The sequence below is a fragment of the Heterodontus francisci genome, chromosome 15 (genome assembly GCF_036365525.1).
Source record: "Heterodontus francisci isolate sHetFra1 chromosome 15, sHetFra1.hap1, whole genome shotgun sequence".
In the NCBI taxonomy this organism is placed as follows: Eukaryota; Metazoa; Chordata; class Chondrichthyes; order Heterodontiformes; family Heterodontidae; genus Heterodontus; species Heterodontus francisci.
Genome location: NC_090385.1, coordinates 64,630,889 through 64,647,947, shown reverse-complemented (window position 1 = coordinate 64,647,947; position 17,059 = coordinate 64,630,889). Strand labels below are relative to the sequence as shown.

Here is a 17,059-nt window from a genome sequence, read left to right as displayed (position 1 = left end):
TAAAGGAGTAATATGCTATATGAACAACATCAAAGTCCATGGTGAACCTGTTGAACAATATGACCTGAGAGTTAGAGAAGTTTTGAATCATTTACAGGAAGAAAGCTTGACACTTAATGAAAAGCGCGAATTCTCAAGAACATCTATTTGTTTCTTAGGACACATTGTTAGTAGCAAGGACATAATGGCAGACCCGCAAAAGATGAGAGCCATTACTGAATTCCCAATACCTACTTCTGTTCAAGATCTTCAATGATTCCTTGGAATGGTTAATCAGTTGACAAAACTTTTTCCCAATTCAGTGCAAGTTATTGATCCCTAAGACAACTCTTAAAGAAAGATCAAGCATGGTGTTGGAATGCACATTAAGAGCAGGCATTTCGAAGGATCAAGGAAATGCTGATTTTGCCAGAGATCTTAGCCCATTATAACCCCTACTACGACCAAGGTGGGAGGAGTGCAGTGTCTTTCTCTAGTTTCATTGCTCCACAGGTCACAACATATATTTAAATGTTTACCCAGTTACCTATACAGCCAATTATATACTCGTTTTATTTCAGAATCAAGTTTGCAAGTTCTCCCTGTGACCGTGTGGGTTTTCGCCGGGTGCTCCGGTTTCCTCCCACAGCCATAGACTTGCAGGTGATAGGTAAATTGGCCATTGTAAGTTGCCCCTAGTGTAGGTAGGTGGCAGGGAATATGGGATTAATGTAGGGTTACTATAAATGGGTGGTTGTTGGTCGGCACAGACTCTGTGGGCCGAATGGCCTGTTTTGGTGCTGTAACTCAAAAAATAAAAATGCTTGTAATTTTGCTGTTCTTGGCAACACTTGTTCTTGCCCTACTATACGCCCTAGGTAGGTTACCCATGCTTTTGCAAATTCATTTTTGGCAAGGTTCATCACCAAATCAATCGACTGTAATTTTCTAAACAGAGCTTCTAGTTGTTTCAAGTGGTCCTTCCAAGTGTCACGGAATACCAGCACATCATCAAGGTAAACAACACAGTTCGAACCCTGGTTACCACTTGGTTCATTAGTCTCAAACGTGGCCGGGGCGCTCTTTTAAGCCCGAATGGCATCAATCAACATTGGAAAAGACCGTCCGGTGTGACAAAGGTTGATATTTCTTTAGCTCGGGGTGTTAAAGGAACCGGATACTACAAACCTCAATGAAGGTTATACAAGGGGCGGCACAGTGGTTAGCACCGCAGCCTCACAGCTCCAGCGACCCGCGTTCAATTCTGGGTACTGCCTGTGTGGAGTTTGCAAGTTCTCCCTGTGTCTGCGTGGGTTTTCTCCGGGTGCTCCGGTTTCCTCCCACATGCCAAAGACTTGCAGGTTGATAGGTAAATTGGCCATTATAAATTGCCCCTAGTATAGGTAGGTGGTAGGGAAATATAGGAACAGGTGGGGATGTGGTAGGAATATGGAATTAGTGCAGGATTAGTATAAATGGGTGGTTGATGGTTGGCGAGGCCTCATCTCGGCGGCAGCAGCAAGACCTCATGGCGGCCGACCCACCACTTGGCGATGGGAGCCCCATTTCAATATGTAAACTAATTTACATACCTGATTTAATAAGGGTCCCGTTGCCTCCTTAATTGCCGCATCGATCTTCATTCAGGTGGCCGACAAAGCCGCGCCTTCAGATCCCCGTTCAGGGAAACATGACACGACATCTGTTTGGGGGCGGGAAAGACAGGACTTTTTCTCTGTGCGGGAGCAGTGTGACAACGATACGGATTGGTCGGGGGTGTGGGGGGGTGATGGGAAGGGGTAACGGGCAAAGTTGCCAAACTTTGGTTGGGGGAGTTGGGGGGTGGGGGGGGGGTGGAGGTCAAATTCTCAATATTTGAATTCCAGGGGTGGTGGGGGGGCGGTGGTGAAAGGGCACAAATGCTTGGAAATGCCATTGAGGGGGTGGGAAAATGCATGGAAGTCATTTAATTCTGTTTTGCGAAAATTTAACTTACTTGGCCCTTTAAATTTTAAATGCCATGGAGGGCTGTAAGCCCTTTACAAATGGCGCCAACGCATTGGCGCTGGACAACGTTGCCAGCGACAGCCCCTACACATCATTGTGGGGGCAGGCGCTGCGGCCCTGCAAATGAGCTGCCGCGTTTGAAATCGCGGCGGCTCCGTGATATGGTGCCCATGCGGGTGTGATGCATTTTATTTTTACATCTGCTGGCTACTTCGACGGCAGGCTCTTAAAATGCAGCCCACTGTGTTGGGCCAGGTTCTTGCTTGAAGAATTCAACTGACATGTATCTTACACTATTTTTTTTTGTTTCATCATATTCTGTATATCCCTCGTCACCCAAGGAGCCCTGGTTTTTGTTCCCTTACCTTTTGCCTTGTTGGAACGTACCTATCCTGTACCAGAAACATCTCCTTAAAGATCCCCCATTGCTCCGCTAGTTTTTCCTGTCAGTCTTTTCTTCCCTCCTCCACCCTTTCCACTTGCTCTAAAACCTACTACATTTCGAACCTTTGCCAGTTCTGATGAAAGGTCATCAGCCTGAAACATTAACTCTGTTTCTCCCTCCACAGATGCTGCCAGACCTGCTGAGTATTTCCAGCACGTTCTGTTTTTATTTCAGATTGCCAGCACCTGCAGTATTTTGCTTTTATTTTTGTTCCATTTTACCTTGGCTAGATCCTCTCTCATGTCACTGAAGTTAGCCCTCTTCCAATGTAGAAGTTCTACTTTAGATTGTACCTTGTTGTTATTCATTGCTAATCTAAACCTTATGATACAATATCACTTTTACCCAAGTGTTCCCCACAGACTCTTGGTCCACTTGGGCCCACCTCATTCCCCAGCACCAGATCCAGCAATGCCTTCTTTCTAGTTGGATCAAGAACATACTGGTCAAGGAATTTCTCTGAACACATTTCAGAAATTCCTTCCCCTCTTTTCCCTTTACTGCAACATTATCCCAATCAATATTTGGGTAATTGAAATTCCCCAATATCACCACTCCATAGTTCTTGCACATCTCTGATTTGCCTGCAGATTTGCTTATCTCTCACACTATTTGGAAGCCGACAGAATACCCCTAGTAGTGTCATCACCCCCTTTTTGCTTCTCAACTCTAACCAAATGGATTCTGTCTTTGCCCCCTCAAGGACATCCTCTTTCCAACACTACAATCCCTTCCCTAGTCAGTACTGCCACCACACCTTCCTTTTTCTCCTTTCCTATCATTTCTGAACATTTTGTATCCTTGAATATTAAGTGCCCAGTCCTCACCATTTTTAAGTTACATTTCCGTTATTGCCACTAAATCATACTCACACATGGCTGTTCGTGTTTGTATGCCACCAATCTTATTCACACTTTGTGCATTTACATAGATGCATTGCAAACGTGTCTTTGTATTCCTCGTACTCCTCCTTAGTCTGCTCCTATCTAAAATAGTATTATGACTAAACATCCCTGAATAGAAGTGACTAGAGATTTCACCATACTTAGGGTAATCCTTAGTTAAATTTTAAGTACTAAACAGGGTCTGGGTGGTGCAATACGTTAGCAAATGTCCTACCGCTTTTCAAAGTTGGGTTCTAGGCCTGTCTAGACTCAAAGGATGAAGATCCCTCTCTCTATTGGTAATAAGGGTTCCCTTTGAAATGAATTTGTGCAGTCTGAACCAAGTTTCTACCGAGTATGGCCACAGGATGGCTGGGGTAGCAAGCAAAATATTGCACTGATTTTCTGTTCTAAGATCAAGGCATATTGTTTGGACAAAGGAAGATTTACTGATCTGGGTTTGCACCCTAAGCTATCTTGATCCCTCCAGGTCAGTTTAAAAAAAAACTTCATTCAGTAACTGGAATACTATCATTTCATCAGCTACAGAGGTCTTGCTCAACAACTGTACTAAAAATGTTTTTCCAGTTGCCCAACTAAAGTCTGTATAACAATTTAGCCATTTTAGTTACATATATTTTACACAAAAATCCATTTTCAAAATAAGAATGCAGGAAGAATTAAGACAAGCTGTGTTTCAGTACCTAGCCAGTGATCTGTTGCTGAAATCCAAACATGGTTATTACATCATAAAAATCTGTACTTTTATGTAATTATATACTTGTTCATTTAAGTCAAAACTAAATTTGATAATAAATATGAAATTAGTTATAAAGCCTTTATGAAATTCAGTACACAAGGTTCATTATTTACCTATTTTTGGTTCTACAAATTTTGCATGAATGATTTCTCCTCAGCATGAATTAGTGGCAGATAAGCATGTGTCTACATTTGGGAATGCATTACAGAAGCAATTCATGCTTAAAAAAGATGAGGATGGGTGAAAGAAAGGCAGATAAAAAGAGAGATAAAAAGATGTAAGGACAGGAAAAGAAAAGAGAAAGAGACAGAAACAAAAGCAAACAAAGCATATTGGTAATATCAAAATGCTTACAGATAAGGCATAGCTTAGTTCTGATTCAATGTGCCTTAACTTCAACCTTCAAAGCAGTCCTTAAGAGTTTTTGGAGGAGATTATAAACCCTATGGACATAGTGCTTATTTAGATTTCAACAAGTAGACCACTCTCTCATGTGGCACAAGGTTGGAAGGTATTGGTGAGGTACTTCTGAAGTGGATTGAAAATTAGCTGAAACAGCGACAGTAAAATGTGGTTGTCTGTGGAGCTAGACCAGTTTAGAAGCAGGTAACTAACAGGACGTTCTACAGATCGCTGCTGAGGTGATTGCTGTTTATAGTTTGGTTGTGGAGACAGAAAAAAACTGTCCAAGTTTACTTGACGATAAACTAAGAGAGACTACAACAATCATCTACAGGCTGGTTAAGTACAGAAGGTCCTATACAGATTGGGAAGCTGGGTTGATATGTGGCAACATCATCTAAAGTGAATAAATACAAAAGCTGCATTTTGGGAAAGGATAATGAATGTGGCAATAGAAGTTAAATTTCTGCAGGACACCACATAGAAGAGGGTTTTGGATGAACTGATGGATAGATTGCTGAAGTCATCAGTACAATGAGTGGCATGAGTAAAGACATAAATAGTAGCTAAAGCAATAAGGTATAAATCTCCAGTAGTGATCCCGAGTTTGCACAGAGTTCTGGCCTAGCCCCACTTCTCACCACAAGTATTGTGTACAATTCTGGTCACCATAATATAACAAAACTATTCAAACACTGCAGCCGGTGTAATTAAGCAGATGGCAGGAATGAAGCACCCAGGTTTTGAGGATAAGTTGCAGACGCTGGGAATGCTTACAATGGAAAACATTAGGCACAGGGGTGAAAGAAGTATGCAAAGTCCTAAAGGTCACTGACAAGATAAAAGTACATAGGAGCAGGATTTTTGGCCCCGCCTAGGTCGGGAACGGAGGTGGATGGGATTGAAAAATCCCAGAATCAACTGGCATGCCTGTTTCCCAGCCCTTTTCCCGGCGCTGGCCATTTCAGCCAAGGTGGACCCGGAGCCCGGCAGGGCTGCCTGCTCCCATGAAGTGGGCAGCCAATTAGGCTAGCTAAGCTGGGATTTTCCAGTCATCCTCCAGTTTTTCAATGCAATGGGGGGCACCCAGCAGCAGGCCACTGTGCCAGCGCTCCAGGCAGGCTTACAAGCTCTCCATGCCTGCTTGGGTGGGTGCGACTGCAGCCAAAAGCTGCTCGGTCGAGGGATTTTCCCCCTCTTCTCTCACCCACCACCAACATTGGTGGCCTGGCTGCTTTCTGTGTTTTTTAAAATTGATTTTTAATGGATTTCATGCTGAAGCACCCTCTCAGTTCCTTGCCATTTATTGCAGCCAGCTGCTCCTCTGAAGCTGGAAGGCCTCCGATTGGCCCTCCAGCTTTGAGAGCCCACTTACCGTCCTTAATCGGACAGGGCGCCCCGGTCAAAATCCCAAAGAGTGACAGTTTCTCTCTGGGTTGGGTTTGGGACCTGGACACAGTCCCCAGTTCCGGTTTCCTGTCCCCAAAGTGAAAATTCAGCCCCATAATTTAACCCAGTTCAAAATCTACAAGAGGGCATGAAACTTTACATTTGGAAAAAGGGTGAAAAGACAGTTTAGATTTAATTACTTTATGCAGAGGATGGTGAATGTAGCGAATGGACTGCCAAGAAAGATGTTGGGGACTACATGTGCCAGCAAATTCAAGAGAAAGTTGGACAGATAAGTCTGTGGAGAAAAATTTGAGAGGGGGGCATTGTGGGATATAATACAGATAGAGCGTAATGGTATTTTTCAGCCCTGAATATTTTTATAATACTATCTCAATGACAAAGTAGTACTAGCTTATATATTTTTCAGCAATATGTTAATATAGGCAGAATACTAAGACCACAAAATTTGATAAGAATAATATATGCCTGGCTTATAATTACAGTTTTAGGAACATTAGTTGCTTATAAGATAAGGAGGAAAAACTTTTACAACTTAATGCAATGTATTAACGGTAGTTTTCAGGGTTGGGCTCTCATGGTTTAATTCATCATTTAAACTCCTTGCCTGCATAAATGTTGTAACATATTCCAACATTGTCCATTATCAGAAATTTGGTACTGCATATCTTTATCTTTTGGGACAGTAGGCTGACAGACATAAAATTACAAATACAAAATTCCAATTCCCAACAATAATCTAAACACAAACACCACATTGTTAATTGCCACTTACAGGATATCATTAAGAAATCCTCAGATGCATCTTTTCCATCTACCCGGGCTTCAATAGGTGGGCCAGAAACAGTCTCTTGATTTTGAACTACTAAATCATGGTTTTGAATCACAGTCTCTGACACAGCATCTACTTCCATAACTTCTTCAGAAACCATCCCAGGAGAGAGAACATCAGTAACTGAATCCTGAACCACATGCTCAAAATGCTCTTCGTCCTGCACTGAAACAAGGTCCGACACTAGTACTTGATCTGGAACACCAACAGTCTCAGTTATAAGATCTGAAGCCAGAACATGATCAGGAACTGAACTGGTGTTCAATTCTTCTTCAATGGTAACATTAGTCTCTAGATCCGAGACAATCACTCCTTCTGTAACAACATCACTTTCAGCTATAATATCTGGACCCTGCACAACTTCGTGAATATTAGTTGTGAGACCATGTTCTAGTGTAACTTCTTCCCCAGTGACATCAGAGACCAGCACTGCATCAGGCACAGATACAACAATGTGATCGCCATCAATGTGGGCTGCACCAGCCATTCCAGTCACTGCAACACAAACAATAGATTAAGATTGTGCCAGTTAGTAACATTTTTTGTTAATTCAAATCTTTTTACTGATTATCTTTGTTCTGGGGTCAAGTTGCATGAGACACGGTGCATGTATATTTTACACATACACACGCTCACAACAAAATATTAAAAAGAGACTTAACTACAGGTTTGGCCATTATTATTAGCTTTCAAATGTGCTGAATTATGAACACATATACACCCTGAAAAGTCATCTAAAGAGCTGAGCAATTCAATAAAACAGCATAATTTAACTTATTATATATACAATTCACCTGGAATTATAAAACTAAACTGAATCTCTCACCTGTATAAGTGAAATATATAACTAATACATCTGAGTTGGCTGACATGAAATTGAACATGGATCCATATGTTTCCTGATAATGGCACACAAAATCCCATTTATATTATTTCCCTTTGTACTAAATGTGCTTAGTTGTCAGGCTAATACCTTCCATGATGTCAGACTCAATTTGATGGAATAGTCCCAAACACACTTACTTTAGAATTCTCCTTTAAATCAGTACTTAAATATATTGATTAATTACCTGTGATCTTTTATTGACAAGTATTGAATTATACGATATAAATCTAACAACTTGACTCTTTGCACTACAAATGAGAAAACTACTTACCAAAGTCTTGCATAATCATAGCATGAGACACTTTTGACTCCTGTGACTGTAACTCAAGTCCTCCCCCTCCTTGATCCATGATGTACAGTTTTCATCAGTGTCTAAACAAAAGATGTAATAATTAATTTTTATACTAAGTAAGCACTTTAAATATTTTCATGAGCATACAAATGAATTCTTCAAACTAACCACATTTTTTTAAAATAAGGTAACAAATATGTTGCACTACAGCTGCAATGCCCCCATTGTTGGCCCATAAATTAAAAAGAAAACCATAGGTTCCAAATGACCTCTATTTTGTCCACATACAATCTAGCTCCTACCACAAATTCATAGAATCATACAAAGAACGATACAGCACAGAAGGAGGCCATTTGGCTCAATGTACCTGTGCCAGCTCTTTCGTACAGCTTTCCAATTAATCCCACTCCCCTTTCTCCATAGATTTTCAATTATCCAATCCTCTTTTGACTGTTACTGTTGCATCTGCATCCACCACCCTTCCAGTCAGTACACTCACTGTATAAAAAAGGTTTCCTTGTGTCACCTCTGTTCTTTTACCAATCACTTTAAATTGTTGTCCTCTGGTGAATAATCCTTCTGCCATCAAAAACAACCTCTCTTTATTCAAGCTAATAAAGCCAGTCATGATTTTGAACACCACTACCAAATCTTAACATTCTCTGTTCCAAGGAGTACAACAGCTTCTCTAGTCTCTTCACTAGTTCCGACTCATGTTCTGACCTTATTTATGAAAATTCATTTTTTATGATATCTAGACATTAAAAATACATTGCAAACTGAATATATTTTATGTTTAATGCAAGCAGCACATGAAAATGTCAGGCAAGAAAAGACTAGCTGGTCCGTCTTGCCTGTCCCATACGATTATGATGCCTTATACATCATGAACAAGCTACTTTCTACCCACCAAGTACTACAGAATCTCCTGGGATTAAAAACTCATGGCCAATTTGGGGGAAGGGGGGCTGGGAATTCCATTTACTGCTTTAAAAATTAGATTGCTAAAATCATCTGATACTGAGTTTGCATCATATGGCTTCCCTTCAACAATTTGCATTAATATAGCACCTTTAAGATTGAAAAATGTTCCATGGCAATTCAGAGGCATAATGAGATAAATGGACCACAAAACAAAGGAGGAGAGATGAGGAGGGGTGGTCAGAAGCATGATCAAAGAGGTAAACTTTACAGAGGATTTTAAAGGAGGCAGAGGGCTTTAGGGAGGAAAGTATAGAATGTTGCATCCACAGTAATATGACCCAGGCTGGGGGAGTGCACTGTTTATTCTAGTTCCACTTCTCCACAGGTCACAACATATATTTAAATTTTTTCTCACTCACTGATATGGCCAATCATAGACTCTATTTTTAACCCAGAATAAAACACACCAACCAGGTTTCTTTAATAAACAACATCATTATCAGTTTATTATAAAACAAGTCTTAACAGTAATGAAGTAAAGCATAGGCACACAGATTGAAATATTAAAGTTCCCTTTTTACCTTAGCCGCTCACACACACACTAGTTAACTGGAAAAATACTGTTACAGAAAAAAGCAGACAAAAGAAAACCATTTGGATTAAATGCTTGCTAATTCGTGAAGAAAGAAAGAAATGGTATGGAGAGATGTCCTTTGTTTCAGTTTGGCATCATAAATGCATATAGGCAGCTGTCACTGGGATCTTCCTCGAACCGTTATTTCCTGGGGATGTTGAAGATCAGTTTGGGTAGGCTTTCCAAGAAATGCAGCCACAGAGGTTTCAGATAGGCCTTAAAGCAGAAATGCGGCAACAGAGGTTTCAGTTCCCACACATTCAATACGCAGGGTTTCTTCAAATACAGCAGGAAAGAGGAGACTGACACACTGGATATGCAGAGTTTCTTTCCAAGAGAAAGATGAGCTGGGTTTTCCATGGCAGGCAAAAACCAACAGTCTTCCAAGCAGTTTACCCTCTAACTCACTGTCCAAAGCGAAACAAAAACAATGTCACAATAATCAAGCCTCCTGGCCCCTACAAATCTTGACCTGTCACTTCTCTATAAACATCTTCTCCAAGTCAAGACAACAAGCTCCCTGCTGGCATTTTATCTGAAAACAGGTGCCTTCCAGTAAGGGCTTGCTGACAAGCCAAGTCCAGGAACCTTCTGGTGACCACTTTTTAAAAACACGAAGTTCAGCATCTCTTCAAGCTTCCAGATGAATCAATGTCCATAATTCAACTATAAAGTCCTTAAAACATATTTTACAAAAAATAGAAGCACTCTTATAACAATTGGAGAATTCATAGTCACAAATGATGCAACAAAGTGGGGGTTGGGGGGTGTAGGTAGAGATATAGGGCTCACGGAAGTTACAGAAACAGGGAAGGACAAGGCTGTAAAGGGATTTACACACATGGATGAGAATCTTAAATTTGAGGTCTAAAGGGACTAGGAGAGAATATGAGTCAGCAAGAACAGGGGTGATGGATGAGCAGGACAAGTGTGGGATATAATACAAACAGTTCTGAATGAGCTGAAGTTTACAGACAGTGGGTGATGGGAGGCTTACCAAGAAAACACTGGAATAATCAGGTCTGGAGGTGACAAAGGCATGGATTAGGGTTTTAGCAATGGGCTACAGTAGGACAGAGGCAGGTGATATTACGGAGGTGAAAGCAGTCAGTCTTTGTGATGCAGAATGTATGGGGTCAGAGGACGAGTTTGACATTTAATAGGACAGTGAGGCTGTGAACAGTCTGGTTTAGCCTGAGGCAATGTCTGGGGAAAGAGATGGAATAGGTGTAAGGGTTAGTGGAGGTGGCGAAAAATGATGTTTTTAGTCTTCCGAATGTTTAACTGGAGGAAATTATGGTTCATGCAGGACTGGATATCTGACAATATAGAGGCAGTGTATTGGTCGGGAGAGGTAGAGTTGACTGTCACCAGCATTCACGTGGGAGATGATCCCATATCAGTGGATGATGCCACTAAGGGGCAGCATGTAGCGGAGAACGAAAAGGGCCAACTACAGATCCTTGGAGGATTCCAAAAGTAACAGTGCAGGCATGTGATGGGAAGAGAAGCCATGGTTGGAGCCATTCTGGTTACATTCAGATAGGCAGAACCGAATGACAGCAATCCGACGAACTGGATAACAGAGGAAAGGCACTGAGAAGAAGATGATGTGCTCGACTGTGTCAAAGGCTGCAGAGAGGTTAAGGAGGGATAATGCACCATGGCCACAGCCACAGAGGATGTCATGTGTGCTGTGGCAGAAGTGGAAGTCTAATCGGACAGATTCAAACAGAGTTGCAGGAACGAAGGGGTTAAATAAGGGAGGTGGCAACATGTTCAAGTGCTTTGGAAAGGAAAGACAAGTTGGAGCTAGGGTCATGAGTGGGTTTTTTGAAGGGGCTGGTGATGATTATCATTATTTCTAAAGTAACCTTATCGTTTCCTTATTTAATTTCAGACCACCTGCAATTTTTTAAAAAAACATTGCCATCATCATTCTGTTTTCTTTGTGTTCCCCATTTTAGCTATTTAAATATTGCTTTGTTCTTCGAATGCCTTTTCATTACCTCACCAAGATTGTCTTTTATACCATCTAAGACACTTCTAGTGTTTTGATTAATCTGATGGACATTCACTTATAAATTACTTGTGTTTTTCTTTCTCTCTTGCAAATTACAAAGGGGGCTAATAATCTTTCAACTTTCAGTTCTGAGGAAATGCCTTGCATTTGAAGCATCCTTCTGCATATTTTCTGTTTTTATTTCAGATTTCCCACTTTTTTCTTCTTGTTTGCTTTTTGGGGATGTTCCCTTAGCGTTTTAATCTCTGAAAAAATGCAGTAGTCTGAATTACTCATATTCACAGAAAGAGGAATAAAAGCTGGTGCTCTTTCCAATCAAATATTAGGCTTGAGATTTGGAGCTCACTACATGGGGGAATTCCAGATCCAAAATCACATCCTACTACATGGCACAACATATTTGACTACAAATGCACTTTTAAAGTTGCAGCGTTTCAGTATCTGTACAGTTAAGGGAAGTTCCAGGCTACAAACTACAAATGTATTTCTGATGGTGATCTGATTAATAGCTCAAATGCTCAAGGTGTATAAAGGGAAATGCAGCATCAACAAGCTCACAAAAGGTAGCAGTATATTGTATGGAAGAGGGAGAAGGAAGGATCAATTAACTTGGCACTTTTGATTGACAAAGCTTGCAAATACTTCAGCCTTGTCTCTTGCGTTCATGTGCTGGGCTCCACCGTGGTTGAGAATGGGATGTCCTTAGAGTCTCTTCCTCCTGTTAGTTACCTGGTTCATTACCAACAATATCGATTTGTTGAGGTAGGGCTACAGAACTTTATTCTGATCGGACGACTGTGGGAATGTTTAGCTTGGTCTATAGCCTGATGCTTTTGGCTTGCATGTAGCTCTATGCAGTATCTTCACACCTCATTCTAAGGTATGATTGTTGCTGTTCCTGGCACATCCTCTACATTCTGCATTGGACTAGGATTAGTCACCTGGCTTCACAGTGCTCATAGAATGAGGGTTCATGAGTCAAGAGGTTACTGCTGTTTTAGAAGACAATTCTGTTGTTCTTAGCCCAAAGCAGCTCACGGATTCCCCATTTGGAGCTGTTAAATCTATCCTTAGTCAGACCCACTTAGCATGGTGGCCGTGACACACTATGAAGATGTTCAAAGTGAAGACAATACTTAGTCTTCACAAGGACTGTGTGGCGGGTCACCTGCCAATACTATCATGGGCGGAGTAGGAAGGTTGGTGAGCATGAAGTCAAGGAGGTTATTTTATGTTAAGCTTCCAAATCATTTGACCCAGGTCCAACCTAGCAGCTATATCCGCTCACTTGGCCAAGCCACTTTTGGTGCACATTTAAGTTCTCAACCCGAATACATTCTTTCCCTTGCTTCCCTCAAAGCTTCCTCCAAGTGAAATTGTTCTTTTGCATATGCTTTGAATCATCAAAATGTACAACTGCGGCAGCTTATTCTGCCTCCTTTCTGGATTGTGATCACTTTCTGTTGCTCCAATTTGTTCTAACTGTTGACTCATTTTCTCTGTCATTTCCCTTGCTCAAAATGAAAGAAATGACAATGAAAGGGCGGCACAGTGGCGCAGTGGTTAGCACCGCAGCCTCACAGCTCCAGGGACCCGGGTTCAATTCCGGGTACTGCCTGTGTGGAGTTTGCAAGTTCTCCCTGTGTCTGCGTGGGTTTTCTCCGGGTGCTCCGGTTTCCTCCCACAAGCCAAAAAAGACTTGCAGGTTGATAGGTAAATTGGCCATTATAAATTGTCACTAGTATAGGTAGGTGGTAGGGAAATATAGGGACAGGTGGGGATGTTTGGTGGGAATATGGGATTAGTGCAGGATTAGTATAAATGGGTGGTTGATGTTCGGCACAGACTCGGTGGGCCGAAGGGCCTGTTTCAGTGCTGTATCTCTAATCTAAAAAAAAAATCTAATCTAAAGGAATGACAATGAAAGGAAAGGAGAGGAAAATAAAGACAAGGAAAGACAAAGGAGCAAGATAAAGAAAAAAGGAAAAAGAATTGTATTTATATAGTGCTATTCATACCCCAAAACACTTCAGAGCCAATGAATCACTCTCTGGAGTCACTGTTATGCATACAAACACCAATTTGTGCATGAACGGCAAGTAAAATAAATGACCGGTTAATCTGTTTGGGTAATATTGGTCAAGGAATAAATGCCAGGACATTATTTATCCCTCAACCAACATTGCTAAAAAAAAATTATCGCGTCATTATCATACTGCTGTTTGTGACACCTTGCTGTGCGCAAATTGGCTGCTGTGTTTCCTTTACAACAGTGACTACATTTCAAGAAGCAGTTATCAGGCAAATCCCACCTGCCAAGACTGAGGCACGCATTATTTCGCCACATGAACATGAAAACTTAAAATTGCAAGCCCTGAACGGAAAGACATTTCCACGATAACAGACAATGTTGAAACAATAGGGCTAACGTTTCGGGTCAGTGACCCTTCTTCGGAATTTGTCAGTTCCGAAGAAGCGTCACTGACCCGAAACGTTAACTCTGCTTCTCCTTCCACAGATGCTGCCAGACCTGCTGAGTGATTCCAGCATTTCTTGTTTTTGTTTCAGATTTCCAGCATCCGCAGTATTTTGCTTTTATTGAAACAATAGGGAGCCTGCTCCTCCAATACACAGAAGTGGTCGGACCAGTTTTGGTAATGTGGCTGACTGGCTGTGACAGAGAAACCTGAACCTCCAACCAAGGATGTTGTTCCTTACAAGCAGCTAGTCACATGACTAACCTGCTGAGCACCCTGGGAGCTTTTTGAATTTGAACTCCCAAACAAAGGGATTTGAACTGAGGCAGAAGCCGGGTGCTCATGGACTGAGAGCATCTCCTCTCCTGCCTGCCTGCTCATCTCTCAGGGAACTGAAACTATTGAAGACAGGTGAAACTCAAAGAAAGAAGGGTTTGTCACATGAACAAAGTTTTAAGAAGATTACTGGGCCCCAACGAATCGCAAGACTATATCTTCAATCAAGAACCACAGCAAGCTCGAGAAACAGTAACAAGATATTGCCTCAACTGTTCTACTTATCTTTTCCTCTGCTCTTTTCTGTCCCTATTTCTGCATGTTTATATCGCATGTGCATGCTAGCGAGAGCGCGTCATATATCCGTAAGCATGAACTATATTAGAGTTTAAGTTTAAGGTTTAATAAATTTCATCTTTCAGCTTTAAACCAAAGAAAACCTGTTTGTGTTCAGTTATTTGCCTGATAATTGGAAACTGTGAACAAGGAATCACAAAGGGGGAGCTCAAAACAGTGTGTTTAAAATTAAACCCTGTTACAATAAGACCAGGTAAAGATAGCCAAAGACCCCTAGACACATTGCTCACCTGTCGTAACACACTACATTGGCTATGATGGTAAAAGGCACATTATATATATGTGCAAGTTCTTTCTTTGCTTTTCTTTCAATAGAGCTAGGGGATCCCTTACATCTACCTGAACAGGCAGATGGCATCTCATTCCAAAAGGCAATGCAACTCTCCCTTGGTACTTAGTTGAAGTGTAAGCTTAAGTCCTGGTGAACCCAAGATTTTGACCACTAAGCCAAGCTGACACAGGTAGGAGGTTTATATCTATGGAACAAATACTGGCATAAAAAAAAATTGCTATTTGCAACAAACGTAGACACAGAGCAATTTCAGAAATTCAAGAGAAAATTTAATAGAAACTGTACTGACATACAGAATTCATTTTTACATGTTGAATTTTGGACAGACAAGTTAGAGAACATAAAAACAAGAAATGTTGGGAATACTCAGCAGGTCTGGCAGCATCTGTGGAGAGAGAAGCAGAGTTAACGTTTCGGGTCAGTGACCCTTCTTCGAAACTGGCAAATATTAGAAATGTAAAGCGGGGGTGGGGCAAGAGATAACAAAGGAGAAGGTGTAGATTTGACAAGGCCACAGAATAGCTGACCAGAAGGTCATGGAGCAAAGGCAAACAATATGTTAATGGTGTGTTGAAAGACAAAGCATTAGTACAGATAGGGATAATTGTAAAAGTCAAAAGAACATTGTTTTTTTCTGCATTTGAGTGATCATTCTTTATTTACACAATCAGTGAATAGGAATAGTCACTGCAAAAAGAAAGTTTATGGGAACAAGATTGCCTTTCAGAAACCATTAGTTTGAAAGGAGAAATTAAAATGCCATAGTAAATAGTAGTAAATGGGGGAGGTGGTAGAGGACCACAACCGCAATCCAATTTATTGCAATTTGGCCGAATATCTATTAAGTTTCACTCTAAATTCCAACCTCAGAGAAATTCCTGCTGGTTGTGGCTAAAGGCACAGCTTTAAAATAGCTAGTTCAGGTCTTCTTTTATTGGTGCCAATATGTTAATGAAAACATGTTTGTTTGATATAGGATTTTTCCATAGCACAAAAATGAAAAGAAATATCTACCGCCGTGTAAGACTTTCAGCACATTCCATTATGTCTAGCTAAGGAATATTGGGGAGATGTCTGTGTTGTAACTGTCTAGTTCTGGAGCAGAGGTCTTCAGCACTATGGCCAGGATGTTATCTAGGTCTATGGCTGTTGATGAATTTTGCACATCAGCATAGAGATAACCATATAATGTCATACAACATCAGCTCCTGTAACACTATTATCTTTATGCACCATTTCTATTTGTACTTAGTATGTCTAATGCATAAGGGTTCAAAATGTTTTTTTGTAGATTCATGAAGCCTCCACCTTGCTGTAGCTATTTAATTGTGTATTATCGGTTTGGTGTCGATTAAGGTTCCTTTAGCAAAAGCACCGTGATGTTTAGAATGCATGTAGTCCCGAGTTGTAACTTCACCAGGTTGACGCCTGGTTTTACCTCATTGTGCACTCCTAATTCAGTCACTTGGCTTGATGGTGATGGAGTGAGGTATAGACCACACTATGAGGTGGTATACATTTCTGATGGGTCACTTCTTGAATGCCAAGCTTTGAGATACCAAGTTTATGCTTAATCTAATCTTAATCCAGTTTAGCAGTGATAGTATAGCACAACATGGTAAAGGGTAGCCACAGTGTAATTACGAAACTTAGTCTCCACGAGAACTGGACCTCTGACCAAGAATCAATTACATTGTGTGGGACTGGAGACAAAAAAGTTTTCTCCCCTAAAAGAAATTATTGAACCAGTTGAGTTTTTAATGACAATCTGATAGCTTCATGGTCACTTTTTGTTTTACTGATACCTGCTTTTTATTTCCAGAATTATTTTTTTAAATTGATTTCAAAATCTTAATGTCATGGTTGGATTTGAACTCGTTCTCTGGGTTACTAGTCCAGTAACAGAACCACTGCACTACTATACCCCACTATGGTTGGTTTTACAGGTTTGCCTCTTATGATTCATCACAACATTTAAAATAACTAGTTCCTATAGTAACTGTTTTGAACAAGAACAACATTTGGCACCTTTATTTCACCTTATTGCAAAGCATTTTGAAAATTCACAGGGTCATTTAAAGCCCAAAATAGTCTACTGGCAAGATATTGAACCAGTATGACTTTGTAATGACTAGACATAGGGCAAAAAGAAATCAATAATTGCTGCTACATGAAAATA

The 17,059-nt window shown here is 40.8% G+C and overlaps 1 protein-coding gene across 3 annotated transcripts in view; it reads right to left on the bottom strand.

Moving 5' to 3' along the window:
- The window catches only part of znf711 (zinc finger protein 711), a 73,511-nt gene that overhangs the window by 46,384 nt on the left and 10,068 nt on the right, over positions 1-17,059 (bottom strand). For all 3 annotated transcript variants that reach the window (XM_068047683.1, XM_068047682.1, XM_068047681.1), the window contains exons 2-3: positions 7,877-7,977; positions 6,663-7,214 (exon numbers count right to left, since the gene is read on the bottom strand). In XM_068047683.1, the coding sequence (XP_067903784.1) occupies positions 6,663-7,214; positions 7,877-7,955 (631 nt within the window). In that variant the 5' untranslated portion in view covers positions 7,956-7,977. The remainder of the gene's footprint in view (positions 1-6,662; positions 7,215-7,876; positions 7,978-17,059) is intronic.